A 25,316-nucleotide genomic window follows, 5' to 3' on the forward strand; every position below is an offset into this window, starting at 1 on the left:
AGTCCTGTTTTGGCAGGAATATTGGTGGTTTTGTTTTCAGTTATGTGTCCAGCTCTTAGAATAAGCACTCACCAAATGCTTGGTGGCAGAATGAAATGGTCAAATTAATATTTTCAAAACACAAACCAAGTTGGACCTGGTGGTGCCACACCTGTAATCCCAGCACTGGGAGGCTGAGGCAGGAGGATCACAAGTTTGAGGCCAGCCTCAGCAACTTAGTGAGGCCCTAAGCAACATAGTCAGGCCCTGTCTCAAAGAAATAAAAAGGGCTGGGGAGTGGCTTAGTGGCAGAGCACCCGAGGATTCAATCGCAGTACCAAAACAAATAAACCCCTATGAATACAATGTAAATATATTTACTTTTGTGAATAATATTCTCTTATATAAGACTTGGAAGGAAATTCTTACGCTTTTGTTTTGATGATGTTTAGATATGTTTTAATCACATTAAAACATAGCTTAAAAAGAAAAAAAAAACAACCTAAAGTAGAATTCCCAGTAGGGTTTTTTACTTTTTAATTTTTCTGGTAGGGAAGAGAAATAGTAGTATCCAAGACTTTTCAGAGACTTTGAAATGTAGGGTCTCCTTTGAAATGCATGCTCTGGGGCTCTGGTAGGGAGGAGTGGGTAGTATAGAAAGTGACTTTTATGGTGAGGAAAGCTCTTTGATAGAAACCTTTAATGTCTTTAGTAGTAACAGTTAATCATATGCACTTACGTAAACTCTGCCCAAGAAATTGAAAAGTGTTTTATAACAACACTTGTTAGGAGTAAGATGAAGAAAAAAGAAAACGTTCTTAAGTATTTCAAAATGCTACGTTTTCTTCTAGATTTTGTGGGTTCCTTTAAATGTGGTTAGGATTTTATATAATAAAATACGTCATATACCAAGAAGCTGTCCTTTAAGATTTGGTTGTCCTCCTGCTGTGGAGTGGCTTGTGTGACAATACCAACAGGGAGGTGATCAGGTTGCTGAGCAGGGAGAGAGGACACTAGGCTTGAATCCTGACGCTCACTGCTTGGACTAGGTCCACCAGAGGTCATTTGGCCTTATTGGCTCGTTTCTCATCTGTGTAGAACAAGAATAACTGATATTTCTTCTTTTTCTTTTTAAAAATTCTTCTTAGATATCTATGATAGTAAGGAATAGCTGATGTTTCTTAAGCTAAGTGCCATACAATTAAGTTAATTTTTTCCTTTCTCTCTCTTCTACCTGGGAGAATGTATTCCTGTTCTGGAAGCAATCTCTTTGATTTTATGAACCCAGCTGTGAGTTCACAGTTTTGGGGTCCCTCTCATGAGATAGAGGAAATTCAAAATGTTAGGACAAAAGGTTAAACATTTGGCTTATCCCCCAGAGGCAAAAATACAATGTGTTCATCTTTAACGTTGAGTTTTCAGAGCATTAGCAGATAAACCTTCCCCTTGAAGGTTTGATCATTGTCTCAGTTCTGTGTTTCTCATGATATTTTCTCATCTTGCTTTGATTCCTGAATATTTTCGTTCCCTTCTGTGATCCTCCTGGGCTTTCTCTATTCTCGATTCGACTCTCTAATGTATTAAGTTACCAAAGGGTTTTCATTTGACATCTCTACTGTGTTACTTTGATTCAATAACAGAGGCTTTTATTTAAACTTGATCCAGTTGTGTTTTGATTCTTGAATAGTATTATTTGAAATTATCTTTATTGCCTTTTGGTATTAGTTTAGTTTAACTTATTTTTCGTTTGACACACGACTCCTCTGGTGGAAATAATCCTGCTGGTGTCTGCTTATTTCGCTGTGAGGTTGCCTTTGATCTTTGTGTTTGTCTTCACTTTGCCTGTGACGGGGCTCTGCCTCCTGGTATTGCTTTGTATTCCTTTGGTTTCCGTTAACTTGTGATTTTTTATTTTTTTTTTTTGTCATTGTGAGTATTTTTATGTGTTCGCAATCTCAGCCCACGTTTACCCTCCTCAGTTGGAACTCGTGTTCTGTTTGGCTTCAGGTATTTTACGTGTTTCTGTTTTCCTCTGGAGCATAAAAGGGTATAGGAGTGAAATGAAAAACAGATGCACTTTTCAAAATAGACATTTTCAGTTTTGCAGCCTTGTGAACTTTGTCATTTTGCTGTGAAAGAATCTTATTGGAATGACCTAGTCTTGCCTTCACTGACCCAAAACAAGTTTCTGAATTCTGTGGGGTTTAACCTAGCCTAGCTGGGCTGTGCTTCTAGCACTGTACCTCACTTAATCTGTCTTCAAAAGAGATTAACTTGTAAGAGTTGCTTCAGAACATTCTGGAACTCTACCTATCGTCCAAATGGTGCCAAGAGGGCAGTGAGCTCATTAGGTAGCCATCTGCCCTCGTGTTTTAGTGGTACCCATTGCTCCTTTTTCTCAGTTGACAAATATTGATTCTCTCCCATATGTGTGAGACTCTGGGAACCCACATATAAAAGAAATACATCTATTGTTTTCAAAGAGCTCATCATATTCTAGTAGGTGAACCAGATGGCGAAAATTATTGCGCGCAGGAAGGTGTCATGATGGAGTATTATCCAGGATTAGAATTAGCCAGGCAGAGAACAGGGTAAGGAGTATTTTAGGCAGAAAAAATGGCATGGGAGAGAGTGTAGCATATTGGGGACTTGGTGTGGCCTGATGCCTCTTGAGCCTAGGCCTGCGTGTGTCTTCACATGGGCTGAAGAAGACCCCAGAACCAGAGGGTGGGTAGGGCTGAGCTCAACCTCTGCAGAGATAGAATTTGATTGCTTGTAACCCCAGGGCACTTTTCTTGGGATTTCTCCTGCTGGAGATTTACAGGCTCTTTAGAGGACCAGTCACCTAGACTTGTAGGTACACTGAACGTTTTCTGAGAATCTGGGCTGCCTTAGGTGGTTTAGATGCTACTGAGGGAATGCCTACTTGGGCATCAAGAGAACAGGAGGCCTTCTTAGCAGTCCTCCAGAGGAGCCAATGGTATAGAAACAGCACTGTGGATTTTTATGTCCAACGTTACAATGTCCCTTATCCTTGACATTTTTCATTTAGGTAAAAGAGCAGAGACATCAAACCAAAGCACCTTCCTACTGTAACAGCTTTCAGACTCCACATGAAATATCCAATTTCAGGGTGTTTAATGGGCATCTCAAATCTTATATCTGAAACCAAGATCTTATTTCCTATCTCCCCGGCAAAAAAAAAAAAAAAAAAAAAAAAAAAAAAAAAATTCTTGCCTTTTCTTTGTGTTCACCGTCCAACTAATACCGGGGAAGGAACCTGGTAATCAACTTTATCACCTTTCTTCTTCTCACACTTCACATCTGATCCATCTATAAAACTGATGGCTCTATCTTCAAAATCCCCAATGTAGTCACCTATCACCCCGTCGGTTGCACTCAGAGAGAATCATTATCCTGTTTCACTGTGATTGTAAAATATGGTCCTGGTCTTGATGATTCTGTTCTTACCTGCATTGGGCTGACCTCACCCCATTGGCAAAATGATCCTTGAAAAATCTACACCTGGTCTCATTACAGCCTTGTTCAACATATTCTAATGGCTTGCAGTCATTCTTAGACTTAACCCCAAATTTATAATCTACGAGGGACTGCATGATCTGGTCATAACCCTCATCCTTGATCCTATCTCTGATTTCGTCTTCCATCAGCCTCCTGACTCTAGCCATACAGCCCTCCTGGCTACTTCAGGACGACAGAAGTCCTCTCACCCTGAGCCTTTGCAATCACTAGCCCCTCTTCTGGAATACTCCCCCAGTGTTGTTGTTCCATGCTCACTTCCTCCCTCCGGGTCTCTGATTAGATGCCAGGTAATCATGAAGAGTCTCCTTGACCGCTCATCCCACACACGCTCATAACTCCCTATTCCCTGCTTTATTTTTCTCCTTCACTCTTTTTACCATCTGCCATTTTATTAGTGTTCATTAATTCGTATATTATCTGTCTCCCCCAGAATAAAACTCTATTGGAACATAATCTTTTTGTCTGCTTTCTATTTCTCTGAAATAGAAATTCTGTAATCAGCACGTGGATTATAGACACCCAATAAATATGCACAAGTCTGAGTTTAACCCAAAATGTAAAGACTCAGCTTTGATACCCATGCTCAATCAATGCAACTTCACATTACCTTTATTGTCTAGTTAAAGCTAATTTGATTTGAGAATAATTATACCATTTGCAGTTTTTTGCTTTTTTTTTTTTTTTAAAAAAAAAGCAGTAATCCAACTGGAATATACTATTGTGACCGCTGTCTAAGCCAGAGTCAGCCAATGATCTTTCATAACCAGGAAAGCAGTAAATGATTCCTATGTTAGTACTTCTGTTCTCATATAAATACTTCTCACCCCAATGTTTTATTTTTCTTGTGATTCTGTAGGATTCCGTAAGGACTCTGACAAAACAAATGTGCTCATCAGAATTTTAGAATCATCCCTCTTTTATTATGGGCCTTTATCTCACTGTACTCTGGTTTATTGAGATCAGGAATTCCATGGGACAGTGAGTGAATGTGTCATGGCTTTCATCTTAGTACTTTAGCACAGGACCGGGAGTGCTCAGTAAATGAATGATGAAGGAAAGGAAATACAGGGCGAGAGCAGCTCCTCACATTCCTAGGCACAGTGTAGGTCACAGGGATGTGTTGAGTTTCTTGGGACAGTAGACATCCTTAAAAGATAAATGTACCATTACATTGAGAACAGAAATATTAAGCACAGGTACAATGAAATAATAAGCTATTAATATATTTTGAAAATGATGGATATATATCTAACCAGCATTATTTCCAAATCTCTCAAAATGAATAATATCTGCAAAGTCACAATTATTTGCCTAGTGTTTGCATTAATTTTTTTGTTGATTTTTCTCTTCTCATTCAGGTTTTATGATTTATAGATGGCATATGATTTATATCTTGCCACTGGTTCAGGGTTTTTGGTTTTTAATCATAAGTGTAGCTTTAAAATTAGATAACCAGAACTGCATACTAGATAATATACGCCTGGATAAGAAAACTGATTCACTGTTGGTGGGAATGTATTGTTACAGTCATTAGGGAAAACAATATGGAGGTTGCTAAGAAAGTAAAAATAGAACAACCATATGACCCAGCAATTCCTCCTCTAGGTATATACACAAAGGAGATGAAATCACTTACTATGTAAAACTGTCTGAATTTCCATGTCCCCAGTGTTGAATTATTCCCTCCCAATCATTAAGATATAAAAACAACCTAAATGCCAATCAATGATTGAATGAAGAACATGTAACACATCCATATGCAAGGGAATATTATTCAGCCTTAAAAAATGAAGATCCTGATATTTGCCACAACAGAGATGAACTTGGAAGACATTACACTAACTGAAATAAGCCAGACACAGAAAGAAAAATATTGCCCAAGATTATGTGCAGAAAAGAATATTTTAAAAAAGAGTTTAAATATACAGAAATAGAGAATATTACAGGGGTTGCCATGATGGTGGTGAGGGAGGGGATGGGGAGATGATGGTCAGAGGGTATAGGCTAACAGGTCTGCAGGATCTAACAAGTCTAGAGACCTAATGCACAATAGAAGGACCACAGCTAATAAAAATGTACTTTATTAGGGATTTTTGTCAAGTAGATTTTAGCTGCCTTTCTTATGTACATACAAAGTAACTGTGTGAGATGATAGATATGTGTTAATCTACTTCATTACAGTAACAATTTTACTATCTATCTCTATATATCCTATAGTATCATGTTTTAAACCTTAAATATACTACCTAATTTATTTTTTAAAAAGGAAAAGAAAATACACTTCTGATTTAGAAGTATTCATCTTCATTCAAAATAAATTTGCTAATATTTCTATTGTAGACACTAGTTTAATTTTATCATAATTGGTGACGCCCCGACTCCACTCCTCTCTCCCCAAAATATCCAACTTCTTCCTAAAGGAGCTTTTCCAAAGAAAATTCATTCAACCAGAGAATCTCAGTTCTGCTACTTCCCAACCATACTTGAGTATTATGTTCAAACTGAATTTGAGACGTTTGTTCTTATCTCACCCAAATGCGATGTTTTGGTATTCTCATTTGTATTTAGGAAGTTTTGAAGAGTTGATTATAAACTAAATATCTGTGATAAAAGTGATCAATAAAAAGATGACTTACTGTTCCTTTATAATATGAAATCCAACTAGTAGACTATTGCAAGATTAAACCTAACCATCTAACCAGTACATAGAGCCCATAGAAGGTACACTAATTATAAAGTATTAGAAAAATTTACTTCTGTTCCTCCGTCAAGAAAAATGTTCAGGTTTCTGCTTGAATCTGAAACTTTAGAGAAACTCATATTGTCTCTCTTCATTGAAATGAAAGGAAAGGTTGTAAGTTTCCCTTTCTGAGTGAAGCTGAGGAAGGGGTCAGGTCGTAATGAGCAGCATTTGTTTGAGGATGCACGTCTGACTTCCAAGGCTCAGAAGGTCTGAGGTGCCTCTGAGGAAGAGGCAGCCGATTCTTCAAGTCTCCAGCAGCAGAGCATGAGGAAATACGTTTCCTGTGAAGCTGAGCTATTGGGAGGAAGAGAAGCTGTCTCCATACTCTACATTCTTTATTTTCTTATTCTTTGGGGATAGTGCACACGTGTGTCTACATACCGTAAGGACCGTGTGCCATGGAAATATCATTAAAGACTCTAATTTGGGACAGAAATTAGTTCCCTTTTTTATAGCAATGATCCTACTTATATTAGTGGTTTGAATTAGAGTTACAAGTTGGAGAGTTTATCCCAGCTTAAATAGCTAAAATAAGCAGCATCTCTGAGAAAGAAAAAGAATGCAAGTTGAAATTCAAATCCAAATGCAGGGGTAATTTGGCTAGATTATTCTTAAGCAAAATAGCAGGCATTCTTAAACCTAAAGTGTCTAGTCCTACTTAAACCATATTATGTCTTATTTCAGTTCTGTCAGAGAATATTCACAGACTCATTTTTTTTTTTCCTAGAGAAAAACCACTTAGCTTTGAAAATCACAATGTACTGCTTTTCTGGGCTTGTGGGAATAATCAAATTTAACTGGAAAATAATTTAAGATGTAACTAATTTTATGTTTTTTTTCAGTACTTAGGAACTGTAGAGTCTCCAAAATAATATTTTAGAAGTACTTAGATAACTAAGCCAAACATATAAATAAGATGCTGAAATGTAACGTGTAGGTTTAGATACAAAACTACAATGTAGGAATATTTCTTTTTGCCATTGAAAGATGATAAAGATTCTTTAATTATTTAATTTATACTTTAAGTAATGTTATAAACCTGATTATCTAAATTTAGGGAAGAAAATGGTTCAATTGTACCTTATATTTAATTATATGTTCAGCTAAATCCTTAATGTGTCTGTGGCAGTAATGCTGATCACTATTTTGATGCTGTCCTGGGGTGCATTTTTTGGGTATTGTACAAAATGATTTTCAATGTTGGGTGTCATCACAATGGGGGTGGTCATTGCTCAGTGGGAAAGTAGTCAAAGTTGCATTAGGAGCTGTGATATTGGACATAAACTTGAAATGAATGACTGTTAATTTCCCAGAAAAAAAAATAGAATAGTATTGTCAGTGGGAAGAAGAAAGAAAAATCAAATCTTTTTCTCTCCCTCCTTCCCTTTCTTTTAGTCTTTTCAGAGTCCAAAATGACTAAATAAGCAGACAAACAAACAAACAAACAAACAACAACAACAACAACAAAAACCCTGTAATCTCTTGCTCCAGAAGTGATACTACTTCTTATGATCTGAGCTTCCTTTTCCAAGAGTGAAGCAATGATTGCTCCTATGGTTTCTTCCAGAGATGGTCTGGCTTGTTTGATGAACCACACGTGCGTCAGCTTTTTCATTGGGTTTATTGCCCAAAGCTGAACCCCCAACCCCAACATAAGCCAGTGACAAATAGAGGAACCTCTGTGAGCCTAGCAAGCCTGACTGGCTGCTCAACCTGAGCTCTTAACCTTCAAGTTGTTTGTCTTTCTCTCCCTCCCACTCCTGCCTTCCCCCAGCAGGCAAGATGGACTGCTCTGTCTTCAGACTTCAGATCATGTTCTCAGTCACTCCTGGAAGTTTCTCTGCTCTCCAGACCACCGTACTCTTGTACTTCCTGAATCCACGGTGGTTATTTTGAAATTGATCTTACCCGGTCTTGTCATGTCTTCCAACATCATTTTGGTTATGGTACAGTCAAGAGTTTGGACCACTGACACTAAAACCTGGTTCCCAGCCAGCTCTGATTTCGCCCTGGTTCCTTAACCTCACTAACCTTCATATAATATTTCTGTAAAATGAAGATCATGATGACACTCACACCAGTTTTTGCACATGACATGCTAAACACAGGGCCTGGCACACTCTAAATAGGGGAATTGGATGTCCCAAATTGCCTCAGACTAAGGGTGTTCCTGGGAAGCCCAATTCTCAGTGCTAAAACTGGGTAAGCCCTGAGCAAACTGAATTGGTCCCCCTAATTGTGAATATTTATCTTATGTAACTTTTATTGTTTGCCCATTTTGTATTCTTGGGGAAGTGAAATCTTATTTACAAGTTTTCCGCATTAACTTCCAGAGGGCTATGCACCTAGGTGCTTAGTTACTTTTATATAACTCATATTTTCTTAAGGGACTAGCGGTTGCGCAATGATGTGAATATACTTCATGGCAAAGAACTATACACTTAAAAATGATGCAGATGGCAAATTGTATGATTGATATATATATATATATATATATATATATATATATATATATATATACTTTACCATAATAAGAATGATTTGCAATCTTAAAAGAACTTATTAGTTTTATAAAGTAGTAATATTCTATATTATTATATAGTAATGAAATTTAGTGAAGAGTAGAAAATTAACACAAATAATCTGGTAGTGTAGAGGGAGGAAATTGTCAGGAATCTAGCATTAGCTTGAGAGAGAAATTTTAAATTTGCAAAGACATGTTTTTGTCTTCACAACCCCCCTTTCTTAATGATGACCAGCTCCTAATCTGCTTCCTAGGAAGCAGGGTCCAAGTCTCTTCAGGGTCTTGGGGCACTTGTCTTACCAGGAGTGGTCATATTAACCTTCTGATTTCTCACTAATGAACTTCCTTTCAATCCAGGTTTCTTCCCACAATTCCTTCACATGGTTCATGGACCCTTCTGGGGTGGAAAATTTAATATATGAAATGATGATGAATTTTATTTTTTACATATTTCCAAAGATTGAGCAATTAGTTTGTATTATGGTGATGATCAGGTGTGTCTTTAAACTTGATGGTTTTTACTCACCTGTGGATCATATCATTTTTATGTTAAAGTCTATTAATTCCTGGTTTATCGTGCAATAAGCCTGTTCCTTAGGTAGTAATCTATTCATAACTAGTCATTAAAAACCAACAAACTAAAACCTAGAAGTAAGTTGGCTTGTTTCTGTTTTCTTCAGAGAAAGAAAAAATTTTATAGTGTGAAGAATTCTCTCAGACTAAGAAATAGAATCTTGTTGTTAGATTAGGGATCAACTCCATGGTTTTAGTGCCCATTTATGGCTTGTGGGGGGGGCACTTAGTTGCCATGAAGACTTCAAGCTCTGACATGAAACTCAATGACATATTTAAGAGATATTACAGCATAAAAGTCCACATTGTGGAACTACCTTATTACCAATTAGCTTGGCCACCTTGCTCATGAACTAGATGGGATCTAATTAGAATCTATCTTATTGTTTATTATTCACTTTCAATTGAGCAGCCCTTTATACTTTGTCTTTTAGCAATCCCTCTTTGATTGTCTAAATAAAGATTTCTGTGCTAAAAACAAAACAAAACATAAGAACATTAATTTCTTTGACACATATTAGCTGATAAAACTGGTATTAGAAAATAATGGTAATCATTTCATTGGATCCTGTATCCTTCATTGGAAATTTTTTCAAGAGTGATTTTTTCCTTATACTGAATATTAAAAATAAAGGGGAGAAAGCCCCCCAAATTATTTTCTCAATTCATGTTATATTTATAGTCAATAAAGACATTTTTTTGGACAAGTTGACTTTGACCATATACTGAATTCTGTAGTCATTTAAGGCTTCCACCTTGTCTTTAATGACTTGAGACCTAGCCTTCCCTAGCAAAAATAATTATTCTGTTGTCACCCTGCTTAATTTCTGAACTTCTGTTATTTTTCATTATTATGTCAATTAGGAGCAATACCTATTTTGGATAGTTATTGTGATAATTAAAAAGCAACATACAAGCACTTTACACGTGAAAAGATACTTTCTTCTCTTCCTTGACCATCTATGGGTGTGTCCCCCAAATTGAACCTCTTTGGGGGTAACTTTCTCCCCTTACTATGGGTTCATATCCTTGATCCACTAACTTTAATCTCTGTAAATTTGTATAGATCTCCTTTTCTTCAGTTTCAGATTTTTTAAAAATATGTTTTTAGTTGTAGATGAATACAATATTTATTTTATCTGTTTATTTTTGTGTGGTGCTGAGGATCAAACCCAGTACCTCACCTGTGCTAGGCAAGTGCTCCACCACTGAGCCACAATCCCAGCCCCAGTTCCAGATTTCTTAAACCTCTTAAAAATGTTTTCTTCCTTCCTTCTCACCTTCCATTTTGTGATCTTCGTATCAACACACTTCTTTATTTTAGTTTTATTTCCTTCCACTTTAAAAATAAACATTTAAAAGAAGATATTGGGGACTGGGGGTGTAGCTCAGTGATAGAGGCCTTGGCTTCACTCCCAGCACTGAAAAATAACAACAAAACCAAAACCCCAAAATTACATATGTAAAAATATATGCAACATACATGGGCTGTTTGGGGGGAATAATTCTACTGTGCACTAGGAGGAGACATTTTGGTTTCATATGAATAGGAAGACATCCCAAAGACTGCCTGAAACGCTTGGTGCTTTAGTTAGCTTCCAGATCTCTGGTCAATGATCTCACCAATGTGAAATGAAAGTTGAGTCAAACATCTGAGCTTTATTGTTGTCTTAGGTTAACAAAAGCTCTTTTTTTTTTTTTGGCTTTGATGTTGTGGAAATAAAACTCTCAAACTCAAGCCACTTGGGTTGGAATACCATTGCACCTTTCTTGTTCAATATCAATGCTGAAGAAATCTGACCACCAGTTTTTCTCTTTTCCAAGATGTCCTTGTTTGTTGCAAAGTTAGCCTGATGTCTTGCTTTTTGAAAAATAGTTTGCATTCTACATTTCGTGGAAGAAATCCCATATGTGGAATGACTATCTTTCAACTGAATTCTTAACAAACTGAATTTTTGAAGCCATCACTTTAAATTTCCTTTTGCTTGTTTTATCTGTTTCCAAAAAAAACATCCATGGGGCATAACTACAGAAAAGCAATGTTTTGCCTCTTTTAGCATTGACATTTGTTTTTACTAAGTTGATTCCTCTAGGCTCTCTGTTATATTTTTCACAGCTCCTAATAGGAGCTTCCTCAGAACTCTTATTGCACCAGGTATAAAGTAGATAACAAGGTTTTATAACCCCAAAGGAACTTTTATTAAGTAATTCAGCCAAGGAGAGAAATAAGAATAATCAATAAAAGCATGAAGAGAAACCAGAAGGGCTAGACGGATAAAAGTACTCTGCAGTGTCTCATTCTAAATTCTCTCTTGGCTCTCTCCAACCCACACCTATTAAGGACTAACACATTACTTTCTTTAATTTCCTCAATAACAATAACTACTGCTTCCCTTTGAAGGGCAGATTTCAGCCATTGAATATACACCCTATTTTTGAAACCCAAAATTAGAGAATATAATTCAAGAATAAACATTCTTGAATGGTCACTACCTACAGGCACAGAATTGGAATTGTGATCTATAAACTGTGTAAATAAATCTCTCACAGATTCTGAGTTAGCATATTTTTTTTTTCAATGTCCTTTCCTGAAAGTTTTATTCCAAAATATTTTGAGACAGTTTATCCTTAACTCTGTACCAAAAAAGTAAAGTTCATAGTTAATTAGTATCACAATGGATTAGAATTTAATTTCTTATATACATGAACAGAGGCATTTATATTTAATCTTTAGAATTTGTAGATAGAGTCAAATAATAATTAATGAAGAAATAACTAGTTTAAATGATTAGAAACAAGTTCACAACTGTCAGACCCGGGTATATGGTTAAAATAATTGATTTATGCTTGTCATTGAAAAGGCCCTAAGTATCCAGAGCCATTTGCTTAATTGGGTAAAGGGCCAGTTGCCCAGGACCATCCTGGCTCCAGGACAGTTGTCTTTGTCACTTCTCTTATGCCTGGCATGCCTTGAACATGGTGGACAGTCATAATTATTAGTCATTATGGAGACTTACTATGTTTCAGGCAATGCAGAAGCTGTGTGCACATTAGCTAGTAAGTATTTGCTGAGAGTTGAAAGTCAATATTCCAGCCTTCAATACACAAAGAAGACCTTCTACCTAGCTATGTAAGGGGACCTAAATATTTATGGAAATTTCTTGATTGTTCATTGTGAGTGGATTTTGACAATATCCTTAACATCTCTTGACATGAAATATTTAAGTTGTGTTGATAATCCTGAAAAGTGCTGTTTCCTGAAGTAGTTGGTGTTTAATGCTATTTTAATAACTTTACAATGTACACTATGTAAAAGAATCCCTATTCAATATTGTCATTGGGAGAACACAAGCAAGGTTTTATAACTTTCTGATCAGTAAGATCCTTTAAAGTATCAATGATCTTGTGTGTCATTAGAATAAATTTATTTGTAAAGTATTATAACACCCAAGAATTATATCTGCCGATTTCTTTTATTATAAAACCTGTCTTCAACAAATCAACCCATTACAATTGCTATATCTATGCAACTTGGTTAAATGAAAGTGGCAAACTATTAGGGATATTGTTAAATTGTTAAAGTAACATTCAGCTGTATATCTTAATAACACATATATAGTATAACCTTTATTAATGTAATATATACTTATTCAAAACATAATGAAGGGCTACTAAAATACCTTCATTTATAGCTGTTTTCTGGTTACAGATATTTAAATATACAGAGAAACGCATGCATCTTTGTCTTTTGATTTTGTTGAGATTTTATCTAACTTCTATGTTGGTTTCTCTAGAAATCAGAGTTTTTTTTCAGGGTTCTTCAAACCAGAAACTGTGTGTTTTGAGTGCCATAATTGGTGGTGAGGACAGCACAAACTGAGTGAATCTCATTTGATCCCTTTTTGTTTGTTTGTTTCTTTGTTTGGTACTGGGGATTGAACTCAGGGGTGCTCAGCCACTGAGACATATCCCCAGAACTTATTAGTTTTTATTTTGATACAGGGTCTCACTAAGTTGCTTAGGGTCTTGCTGAATTGCTGAGGGTGGTCTTGAACTTGCGATCTTCCTGCCTCAGCCTCCTGAGTCACTGAGATTACAGATGTGCACCATCATGCCTGGCAAATACTTTTTCTTTTTTAAACATAGATAATGTGTATGAAATTCTTTAAGTGGTCTTGTTCCTCAGGCTTTAGTAAAAAATAAATACTCAAATAACTTACTTAGTCATGACTTGTAGTCAAAAAGGAGAATTCATGTATTCTATATAAAGTTTTCTTTAAAGGGTATAAACTTTGTACTGAATAGTCATACATCGATAAACATATGTTTTATTTATCATGTTTGTTAAAGTAACATTCAGCTGTATATCTTAATATTGAAAGTATCCATTATATGAGAATCACTCTGAAAATATTGATATTCTACCATTGGGTTGGCAAACCAATTAAATTCCTTTAACATTCTTATTTTTATTTTGGAAAATGCCTAAAAGAATGATATGTACAAATAAAAACATGATTTTGTTAAGGTATTTTGGGAAATTTTTGTTTTGTGTTTACATCATTTTAACATAGTATGTATAAGAGTAATAAAATATTTAAAATATAATTTACTGCATGCTTAACTGATTTTTTTTAAAAAACAAATGTCCTTAATTACTGAGATTTGGACTAATCAAGAGATTGCTTATAACACTGCTACTCAAATTTCACATGACACTGCCAAAAGCATTTGTTTTCTGAAGCTTCTAGCAGAGCATGAAGCCTCTTTGAGGGTTCGTTGGGGAGGGACGTTTTGAAGCTAACTCTGTGGAATCTGTGTGTGTGTTTCATGTGCAGCGCCTGTTCTCCCTGGAGCTTACCAGCAAAGCCATTCCCAAGGCTACGGGTACATGCACCAGACCAGTGTGTCATCCATGAGGTCTATGCAGCACTCACCAAATCTAGTAAGTGTCATTAAAGTGTTCCTACCTGGTCTTCCCATTTTACCTCAAAAATACAAATGCATGTGGAATACATTTGAAATGCTTATGGAACATTGAAGATCAATGGTGACATGTTGCCATTTACACAACTCTTTCAAAGGAAAGCCAAAAATGTATAGGTAAAGCTTTCAGAAAGGAAGGCATTAGTAGGCATTGTATGAAATAATCAAACGTACAAGAAATCTATTAGTTAGACATCTTAATGTGATCATGATTGGTATTAGTCAATTATAATCTTCATTTAGGACTAAAAAGGTATAAATATTTAATGGTCATATTAATGAGTTAACCTTGATGATCATCAAGATGGCCATGGAGCTGATATAATGCTACTAAAGTAACTAATAGGATTTTGAATGTTCCCAACACAAAGAATTGATAAATGTCTGGGGTGATAGATCTGCCAGGTACCCTGATCTGCCAGTTACCCTGATCTGATCATGATGCATCGTAGACATGCTTCAAAATTCTGCACTGTAGCCCATAAATTTGTAAAATTACTATGTGTCAATCAAAGATGTATTTTTGGAGGAAAAAAGTCTTCAAATCCCCCTGTTGAAAATCTTGAAATCTTTATTTTTATTTATTTATTTTTTTTGCGGGAGGTGGAGTAGTGAGGATTGAACTTGGGTAATTGATGATCATCAATTACTGGAAATTGACCATTAAGCCACATCTCTAGTCCTATTTTGTGTTTTATTAGAGACAGGGACTCATTGAGTTGCTTGACACCTCGAGATTGCTGAGGCTGACTTTGAACTAAAGATCCTCCTGCCTCAGCCTCCTGAGCTGCTGGGATTACAGCCATGCACCACCATGCCCGGCCATCAGAAATCTTGAAATCTTGATAGATTATTTCAGTGTGAAGTTTGGAAGCAGTACTTGAGGTCATCGAGTTATGCTTGGCCTCTCATACTGAAATGGCTTTTCCCAGCCCCATCACAGTCCTGTGGCCTTTGTCAAACACTTAGGAACAGGCCACTTTTCTAACTGTAAGATAATTGGTACAAGCGTCTTGATGTCCGAGCTGGTTTCCTCAGCCCATGAATGCTGTTTTTGAGATTTTCTGGTGGTTAATATTAGCTAAATTCTTATTGTTAAAAATAAGTACAGGAGTACTCAAAATTCCTCATTATAACAAGGATTTAGTTATATATACCTCCATATTCAGAACATTTTTATACTATGTTTCTATCACCGTGATTAAAAAAAACTGTAGAGGGAGTATATAATTTTTTTTTTTTAAGAGAGAGTGAGGGAGGAGAGAGAGAGAGAGAGAGAGAGAGAGAGAGAGAGAGAGAGAGAGAGAGAGAGAGAGAGAATTTTTTTTTTAATATTTATTTTCTAGTTCTTGGCGGACACAACATCTTTGTTGGTATGTGGTGCTGAGGATCGAACCCGGGTTGCACGCATGCCAGGCGAGCGCGCCACCGCTTGAGCCACATCCCCAGCCCAGTATATAATTTTTTTAAAAGTTTGTTTTACATTTTTTTTTTAAAAAAAGGAAGACAAAAATTCTTATTACCTATTTAGGAAAGATTCCTTGACTCTATTAGGAGGGATCAGTAGCAGAGGGACAGTGGGTTCAGGGCCTGTCTGCTGTTTTGGTCGGTTTGTTGTCTGGAGACTATGGATCAGGGAGAATCTACATAATCTAGTTTCTGAGACCATCTGAAACTGGGGAAGTCAGCTTTATTGTTTCAAAGCCTATCTTTGACAGGCTAGATGATGATGATGGTGATTGTCTTTCCTCACTGTCTTTTCTAGCTATTCTGTTGTCTTTATCTCTGCTCCGACCTTCCAATGTTAAGTCCTTCCCTTCCTCTTAGACTGATGAAGTGAAGATCAACACAATTAGATGTTAGACTCTGGTTTACAGATTTCCCCAATCCAACATCCTGGAAGTCCTTCCTGGTCTTGCTCTATGTGTGGGAGGGTCTGCTGGGGCTAGCATGAGTGTCTGTGACAGTCCCAGTACTCATTGTGTCATTCCTTCTTGCCTCCTCAGAGGACCTACCGAGCTATGTACGATTACAGTGCCCAGGATGAGGATGAGGTCTCCTTCCGAGATGGCGACTACATCGTCAACGTGCAGCCCATCGATGACGGCTGGATGTATGGCACAGTGCAGAGAACTGGGAGAACGGGCATGCTCCCAGCAAATTACATCGAGTTTGTGAATTAATTCCTTCTCCTTGCCCTTTGAGCTTTATTCTAATGTATCCTAAACCCAATCTTTTTAAAAGATAGAAGACACTTTTAAGCAACTTGGCAATTATTTTACAACAATGTATCCTTACTTTGACAATTAGACACACAGGTACCAGGAAGGAGGAGTGAATTTTGGCTGAGGAGAGCAGCATATTCAGTAATTCCTGTAAACAAAAATCATTACTGTCTGGAGACCTGGTGCTGCTAATTGTGTTTGTGGTTTCCTTTGATTGGCGACTGAACCCTTCTGGGAAATGTATTTTTGTAGACTTTAATAGAGATGTTGATTGTCCCTTCCATGTAATGAGTGTGTGAAACTTCTTAGCTGTCACTTTGGAAATCACCAGAAGCCAATTCTCAACTCAGTAACACAGCCAATAATTTAAAAACCATTTAGCTTTTGAGTCATTAGGCAATTTCCAGTTCAACTGAAAATTGCCTACTATAATAAATGTAAGCAGTGGCAGAATGATAGCCTGCTTAAAATTTTATTGACTGGTAGCCTTAGGGACCCAACAGGAAATTTCCTGGATCCCAAGGCTGACTGGGATCTGTTTATTTCTCCTTTGCACCAAGGCATATCCTACTCCCCATTTACATTCTGTGGACTCAAGTACCGCCCCGTTCCACAGAACGTCAGGACCAAATAACTTCACAGCTACTCTGTAAAGGGCAAAGATTCATGTCATCTGTATTATTTCCCTAGTAGTGTTTACCCTGTTGCATGTCACGTAGGTTCAAGTTTCTGTATCATAGACAGCTGCACTGCCCATTCCTGTTAAAAGCAAACAGTGTGGCTGATATCCAAAGCCCTCCCCTGTAGCTGCCAGCGCATCAGAAAAACATATTTTGAGAAGTTGCTTGAGATTTTCCTGCTGTATTGCACTGTAGTTTTGAAGGGTTTACACCTTAGGAAATTAGATGTATACTCTAATCAATAAGTGATTTAGGTATTTATTGAACGGCTTTCATTAACTTAATGCTGCTGTTGATTTAAAAGTGAAGAAAACTTAATAGAATCCAGTGGAAAAAAAAATGGCATATAGAGTGTACTAGGAAAACCCCAGCAAACAAAAGTTACCAACTCCATATAGAGATGGTCTGGTTTTCTTATTTTGGAAAATGGTCTTCAAATTCTGGAATGGGACTCTAGCCATTAAGACTGGTTAATCAAAAAGACTTTCTTTCCACTCTGTGATGTTTCATTTTCTAAATCACATTCATAGGAATGTCATCAGAGATTTTTCAGTACAAGCCAAACAGTTTGTCTACTGAAAAAAGGCATGGTTGGCATGTTTTGGGTGACTTTTCAGGCATTTGCTAGATTCACAGCCACAAGTGTAACCTTTGCTGGTGGGTCTTGGAATTTCTCCTGGAGCTTGCGGTCAAGGTCACCAAGAGTTTGGTGTCTTGACAATTCTGTGTTTTTCTGATTGTGCCCTTTATTGTGACTTGCAACAGGGTAGCATTTGTGTAGAATCTGACTCTATAGTTGTGAGAAACTGAAAAAAAAATGAAATTACAAAAATAAAGTGTATGGGCATTGGGGACATATTATTTGATATATTCGAGGAAATTAACAAAACAACCTATAAAACAACTTTTCTTGAATGTTTACTAGTCTAGAGGCCAAAGCTGGTTCATTAGCACCTTGGAAGAGTTAGCACATATTTTGGAAAATCTATAGTTTCCCCTTTTTTACATTAAAAGAGCAAAATAAGCTTTATTGCACTAAAGCTGTTTCTACATGACATTAATATGCAATTTAAAAGAGTAAAATTCAGGCAAAGATCTTGAGGTATTTAGAAGAAGTTTACAGATTACCAGATAGCCAGTTCAAAACTGATTTTCTGTCATTCAAATGGCCAGTCATAATTAAACTGATTAAACTCTGTATCTGTTTTTTTCTGTCTTGTATAGAAATGCACAAAGACAACTGAACTTGCAATAATTTTGCAAAAATCTGTGCATTAAAACCAAAGGCAATAAGCCTGCTTAATTTGATTAGATTAAGTATGTCTTTAAGTTTCGCCCAGGTGGACCTCTTTTTTAAAATTTTTTTCCTCCTTTTTGGTGATCATTAAAAAAAAAAAAAAAGAGTAGCCACTGATTAAATTCGGACTTAATATGACAGAACAGGAACAATTTTTAGTAAATAGCACATATATTAGGAAGCTCAAAGAAACTAACTTAAAATAATACTTGTCATCAGGAAAGTTACCATAAAGTAATAATAGTTTGATATTTTATGTTTTTCTTATCCATTGACTTTAAAATCAGATTCATTAAATGTAGAAGTCAGTACATGTGGAATAAGTGTTCTAAAATTTTAAGCTGCATATAATGTTTGCATAGCAAGATGTTTCTGCTTCAAGACTTTAGGAATTAAGATCTGATCAGAATTCAGCTAAAGGGCAGTTATTTTCAATAAAGACTGAGGCAGAACAAGATATTGCATGCTTTTGAGATTAAAATTCGATAATGGTATTGTTACTAACACTTGTGTGGATATTAAGCATTTCAGCAGAATATAAGCAACATAATACCAAATTGCTATGTTTACAGCCTCATTTTTTAAAAAAGCTACATTCTCGAACAACTTTTCTACTTTCCATATGCCTCCTGCCCATCTTTAATTTGGCAACAGATATCTCATAAGTAACGCAGCTAAGGGAAAATTCTAAAATTCATCTTTTAAAAATCAAGTTAAAGAAGGCTGTGTAAGTGCTAAGCACAGACAGCATGCACCCGATTCCTAAGTTTAGTGTGCCCTCAAGCCTGAAAAAAGCACAAGGAAAGTTTGATACACTTTTTAAAAGTTTCTGAAAACAAAGCTGTTTATGGATCATATTTGTCTTGAGAAAAGGATAGCAACAGAATATGTTGCTTTTGTTGATAAGTATTTGTAGTACATGTGGTTTTATTTACTAATTCTTGTTCTCTAGAAAGCTGTCTAACCTATGGCAAAGTGAGTTCTTCATGTCTCCTTGTTATTGTTTGCACATCTGCAGCATAGCCCAGTTTGAAATATTTATCTGGTTGTCAGCCCTCCAAAGAGGCCTGCATCTTACCATGCCTCCCAACCTCCAGACCACACAGGAACTAGGAAGCACAGTTTCTTTAAGCACCTTGTATGAATATGGTTGAGATTAGACCAGCCCCTCTCTTGCTCCTACCTACATAGCTTGAAGATGATGAAGATGTGGTTCTGCTAGTTTTACTACATTCTTTCTTTCCTGGTCCTCTCAGTGTTGAGCCTTACAACACTCAGGGAATTAGGAAGAAGATTTTTTTTTTCCAAAAGAGAGAGTGGAAATTCAATAATGATATGATGTTATTAATATAACATCAAGTTCCATCTCCAATGGAATGTTTTTAATGAAAAAATAAAGAAAATGGGTGTGATCTTCAATAGCACATCCACATAGAAAGTGGATGTGGTTTATACCAAAATCATAATTCAGATCCATAAAAGAGGTGCCTTTTTAATTGCCCTTGTTTATCCATTATGATCTCAGAAAGAAAACCAAGCAAGCAAGCTTCTGCCTATTCTATAGTAATATTTTATTATATGATTGGTATTTTTGTGGTGGGGAAGTGGGATGCTCCTAACAGATATTAAAGGTGGTAGCTGATTGTATTTTGCCTTTAAAGGTTTAGAACTTTATAAAATGCTGACTTCTGCTATCTATTTCTGAAATGTTCTTTGTGGATTTATATATAGTTAAGATGTAATAAATGCTAATTTGGGGATTTAAAATATCTATTGTAAGATAGAATGATTATATTATGAGACCGAATTCACTACATAAGATGAACTCCATAAGTTAATTATACCTTTGCATCTGATAATCTGAAAGTGACTAGACAGGGATTGTTTGGGGTCATATAACATGATGATGATAAAACTTTAGCTAAGTAAGAAGCTAGGTAAACTAACTTAAGAATGCTGAAATGAGAATCTCTTTCTGAAGTATTCCATGCCCTTTAAGACCCTTTTGAGCAACTATTGATGATCAAAAGAGTCAAGACATTGTATGATTCTTTTCTTTTTTTTTTATGGTCATCATTCCATGAAGCTTAGACTCCTGGAATCCACAAACCTGGAAGGATCCCTGGCACATATTCTCCCTGGTTGTCCATATTACTTTAGTATATTCATGGGAATTTCATAGGCTCTTTTGTGTTTGATATGTGGTATCCAGTTTGCATAGTATATACTGTAATCCAGTTGTTGTTAAGAATGATTTACTTTAACGAGAAAAGAGAAAACTGCTCCCCAGGCCCATTCCTGAGTGTCCATACCATGAATGGCTGAGCATTTTGGAAGCAGCACCAAGTATGTAATGGGCATGCTATGTGTGGAACTGTTGGTCTGTGATATAAATGCACATTTAATCATTGTGTAGCTTGACTTCTGATTGCTTCAAAATATGTAGTGTTATGGTGGATTAATTTGTGAGATTTTACTAACTTTGAGAGCATAACAGTTGTGAAGGAAACAATGGTTTTCAAATGAAGGGGCTTACAGAATGATATGATGTTATTAATATAGTTTGGCTTTTGTTATACAAATTGTTAACACCAGCTATTAAAATATATTTTAGTAGAAAGGCTTTAATCATGTTTTTTTCCTCTACACTGTGAATCTTTAAGCCTTGGTGGACTAGAGAAACATCGTGCTGCCCAAAGGACTAACCTATGCAAACGAGTTCACATTTCAATGGATGTCACAGTAAATGTGTAATAAGACATACTTTCTCCTGCATTGAAATAACACATTAAGCCTAGCCTCCAGTATGTATAGTGTAGTCACTCACAAACCGACCATACTCATTTAGTATTAGTATCTGTTTCAAAGTAAATCTCTTGTTTCAAAATAAATCTATCGAAACTACTTGAACGATGTTAGAATAAAAATGACAAACGGGTATATGTTGGCCATGGGTCCCTGCAAGTGGTCTCTGATGGTAGAACTGTGTTCTCACATGCACTCTCTTTAGGGTCTAAATATTCTGTGTCCTCTTTCTGTATTTGTAAAACATTATAATGCATTAATTTCCTATTACCCATTTGGTTTGCTTAAATAAATGCAGGATATAACAAAATGGTTCTACTTCTTGACTGTCACCGTGGTTTTTCAAAGCACAAGTCACTAGACACAGGGTCATTACAGAACTCGACTGTAGCATGAGTATTAGGTTTGACAACTCACATTAGACTGCATCAAAGCTGAATGCTGGTTTGGACTAGACATTTCAAATACACTCCCCTCCCCGCCCCAGAATGAACTTAGTTTTAGGTGATAATAATATGGTGCTTTTTCAAGCTTAGAATCTTACTGATTTCATATCAAAGTACTACAATCATGCATCATTATAGTTAACTTCTTTCAGGATTGAATTCCTCACATGTCCTCACTAATACAATTCTAATTTTCTTGTATTCGTAAGATGAAAGAAACAGCTTGGAGCAAAAAAAAAAAAAAAAAAAAAAAAAAAAAAAAAGCACAAATTGAATACATGAAGTGGGAAGATACTCTGATCTCTCTGCTAAAAATGGCTCATTTGTTGTAGAAAATAATTGCTTCCCTCCTCCAATTTTTCCCATAGTTGAAAAAGTGAGTTCCTATTTTTTCCCTCGTATAAATTTCAGTAGATTAGGTCTTAGCCTTATCATATTATTTTGTAAAAGTTACTCTTTGGTGCAAAATCCTTACTAATTGTAAACTAATAAGCTTTATGAATAACACCTGCTCTTAGAATAAACACTTCAACCAATTCTTGAATTTCCTGTTTTTTATATGTCAAAAGTATGAATTGTATATTTCATGTATTATTAATCAGACTCATGATATTTGGAATTACAAAGCAGCACAGTTACTATTTATTTGAAGAATTTCCTATCTTTTTCTGCCTCCAAGACTTTTTTCTTTCATGATTATAAATTTGCTCTTTGAAACCCTGGTGGCAGAGGAAATAATTAACTTAAGAAGATTTTTTGCTTTTCTGACCTTAAAAAAGTTAGGTTTAGAATGTACGGTGTTTATGACTTTATTGTGCTAACTTAAAAATTTGTAAAGTTGGTGTTTTGGGTAATTGAGATGGTGAATGATCACCAGAAACCTACCAAAACAGTGTTCTACAAAAATCCTCAGACATAATGAATTGAAAAGTAGATAAAAGGAAAGTTTTGATCCTTTGTTTATGTAATCTGCTTCTCCTACTCAGAGAGTTTGAGTAAGGGTTTTGTGATGGCAGAAAACTGGACATGGTCCAAGGGTGAACTTCAATTTTTTTTTTCTGTAGTTCCAAGAAAAGTTCTCAGGCCTTTGTCTATTATATTTGTATTTGGAAGCAGTAAAATTTGGATGAAAAAATAGAATGAGGAAATGGATTTAAAGGGTAAAAAGTCAGTATTAGAACAAAGGACCTAGTTGCTGATTTTTGTGTTTATATCATGGCATTTTGATCTTTGTGGCTTCCCCCCTCCCCTTGGAGTAGTGAACATAAAAGAAAATAGTAGACTGAAATAGAGAAATGAGCAGAATCTGAACTCCTTAAACTTCCTTTTGGGACAACAGGGAACTGTAGTTATCAGATTGATCTGCCAATGAACTCGTTTGTGATTCTTACTTCAGGATTGCCACCCTTCTTGCCTGTTTCTGGGGGGAGGTTGCTGTCCAAGGCCGTGTGACCCAAATTAATGTTCCTTAGGTATGAATAGCCAGGTTCTATTCCACACCATATCACTTCTCTGGTCACAGTTGACTAGATAAATGTGGCTCAGGGGCAAGGGTGCCTGAGCCTGTCCAGATCTCTCGCAAGAGACTTGAGTTCAATATTCAGCACAGGTTGGTTAAGTGGTTATATTATTAAGAACTGAGAGACATAGAGAAAAACAGAAGGAAACACCATCTGCAATCGAGCGGAAATCTTGAGTGAGAAAAAGCCGGGAAATGGGGAAAGATATTTAGAGAAGACACAGGAAAATATCAAGTAGGTGATTGTCAGTGGCAGGGGCTGTGGAATGATGGGAGGAAATGGAGTCTCGTTAATGGTGGGTCCTTCTTAGAGCCACCAATTCCTGCTGCTCAGGAAGTGCCCACGTGGCATCCTATGTCCACAGGGCCCCCTTGTGAGGCCAATCGCTTACGTACATTTCTTTCCTTTTTTGTACATAAACCTTCTCTTCTTTTAGGTGTCTTTGAGGGCTTCTCTGCCTTGTCATTTCAGAAACTTGGCCAACAAAGCCTCTATATATCCATTGTCACAAGCTATAGGTTTTATGTTTTAGTATTTAACAGATGAAATAACTTGACGAGGAAGATAACTTGACAAGGAAGAAATTTCCCAAATGTTGAAAAGATGTGCACTAGGTCCTCCCAAGGAAATCAAGATAGCAAATGTGACTGAAAGACCAGTTGCATTATCTCAGTTAAAATGTCACATGGGTTGACATCAAATTTTTTACTGTTGTCTGAAGTTTTATTTTTGTGTGTGTGTGTGTTATCTTACTTAAAATTTATTTTTCTCTTTCCACATTTTTTTTATCGGTGCACAGCATAATAGTCGCACATAATGATGGGATTTGTTGTTATTTATACATACATGCACACAATGTAACAATCTTACTCCTGAGCACTTCCCCACTCCCTCCCTACCTCCCATTTTATGGTCACTTTTCTCTACTGACCTCCCTTTGATTTTCTTGTTGTTGTTGTTGTTGTTCTTATTAGTTATAAATAATGGTAGAATCTATTTTGACATATTCTACATATATGAAGCATAACCTCATTCTTCTATTTGTATATGATGTAGATTACTTTGGTTGTATAATCATATATGCACATAGGATAGTAATGTGCCTTTCATTCTACTATCTTTCCTATTCCCATTCCCCTTCCCTTTATCCCCTTTTGTCTAATTCAGAGTACTTTTTCCCTATCCCTCCTGCTCCCCAGAAAGTGATTTCAGTTAGTAGTTTGAAGGTGATTTCCTTGGCCCTGTGTTTGGTATCAATAATTAAAATCAAATGGATTTAACATTCACCTGTAGGTACATGCAAAGAAACAATTTGAGGACTTAGAGAATCTCTTCATTGATTTCTCGATGCTTGTAAAGAAGAAGGAAATGGCTGGGGCCACCTAAGAGAGTGTTGTAGCTGTGGTGTTACCAGATGAAAGCTGAACTTTTTGCAGTGATATCTCTTGATTAAGGTGGAAGAAGCAGTAGCTGCAATTTATTCATTCACCATATATTCCATGTTTACTCCATTCAGGGAACAGAACAAAGGAACTTTCCTCACCAAGCATTCTTACTGCTGGGGAAGACTGATATTAAACAACTAATTATGTGTTTCTTCAATTGATTGCTTAATTATGGTTTAAGAGAGGCAATGAAAGGGAGCATCCTGAGTTCTTGGAGCTGGGAAGGAGTGAAGTGTAGACTGGGGCAGGGGGGAGGGGAGGCAGCTCCTGGAAGACCTCTGAGCTATTGTAGCTTGAACTGAGCTCTAAGAGCTGCAAAGAGCAAACAGCTCAAGTTCATTTTGGCTTTGGACACATGGGAAAATTTAGTCACCAGCAGTGAATGGGGTGGAAATGCCCCACCTTCTCTCAAGTCTTAAACAGCAACAGCAAGTTTTTGTATTTTTCACAAAATTAAATTATCAGTGGACAATAGTCAGGATTTGCATGTGCATAAATTTTGGTGGACACTTACCCTTTTATTATTCTAATTACGACTTTTCCCATTGGA

General features: G+C 36.4%; 1 protein-coding gene across 8 annotated transcripts in view; it reads left to right on the forward strand.

The window, feature by feature from the left end:
• Nebl (nebulette) overlaps positions 1-21,665 on the forward strand; it is a 149,595-nt gene extending 127,930 nt beyond the window's left edge. For all 8 annotated transcript variants that reach the window (XM_040278005.2, XM_078023336.1, XM_078023334.1 and 5 more), the window contains 2 exons: positions 14,201-14,307; positions 16,355-21,665. In XM_040278005.2, the coding sequence (XP_040133939.1) occupies positions 14,201-14,307; positions 16,355-16,531 (284 nt within the window). In that variant the 3' untranslated portion in view covers positions 16,532-21,665. The remainder of the gene's footprint in view (positions 1-14,200; positions 14,308-16,354) is intronic.
• Positions 21,666-25,316: the final 3,651 nt, after the last annotated feature.

This window comes from Ictidomys tridecemlineatus, chromosome 10 (genome assembly GCF_052094955.1).
Source record: "Ictidomys tridecemlineatus isolate mIctTri1 chromosome 10, mIctTri1.hap1, whole genome shotgun sequence".
Lineage (NCBI taxonomy): Eukaryota > Metazoa > Chordata > Mammalia > Rodentia > Sciuridae > Ictidomys > Ictidomys tridecemlineatus.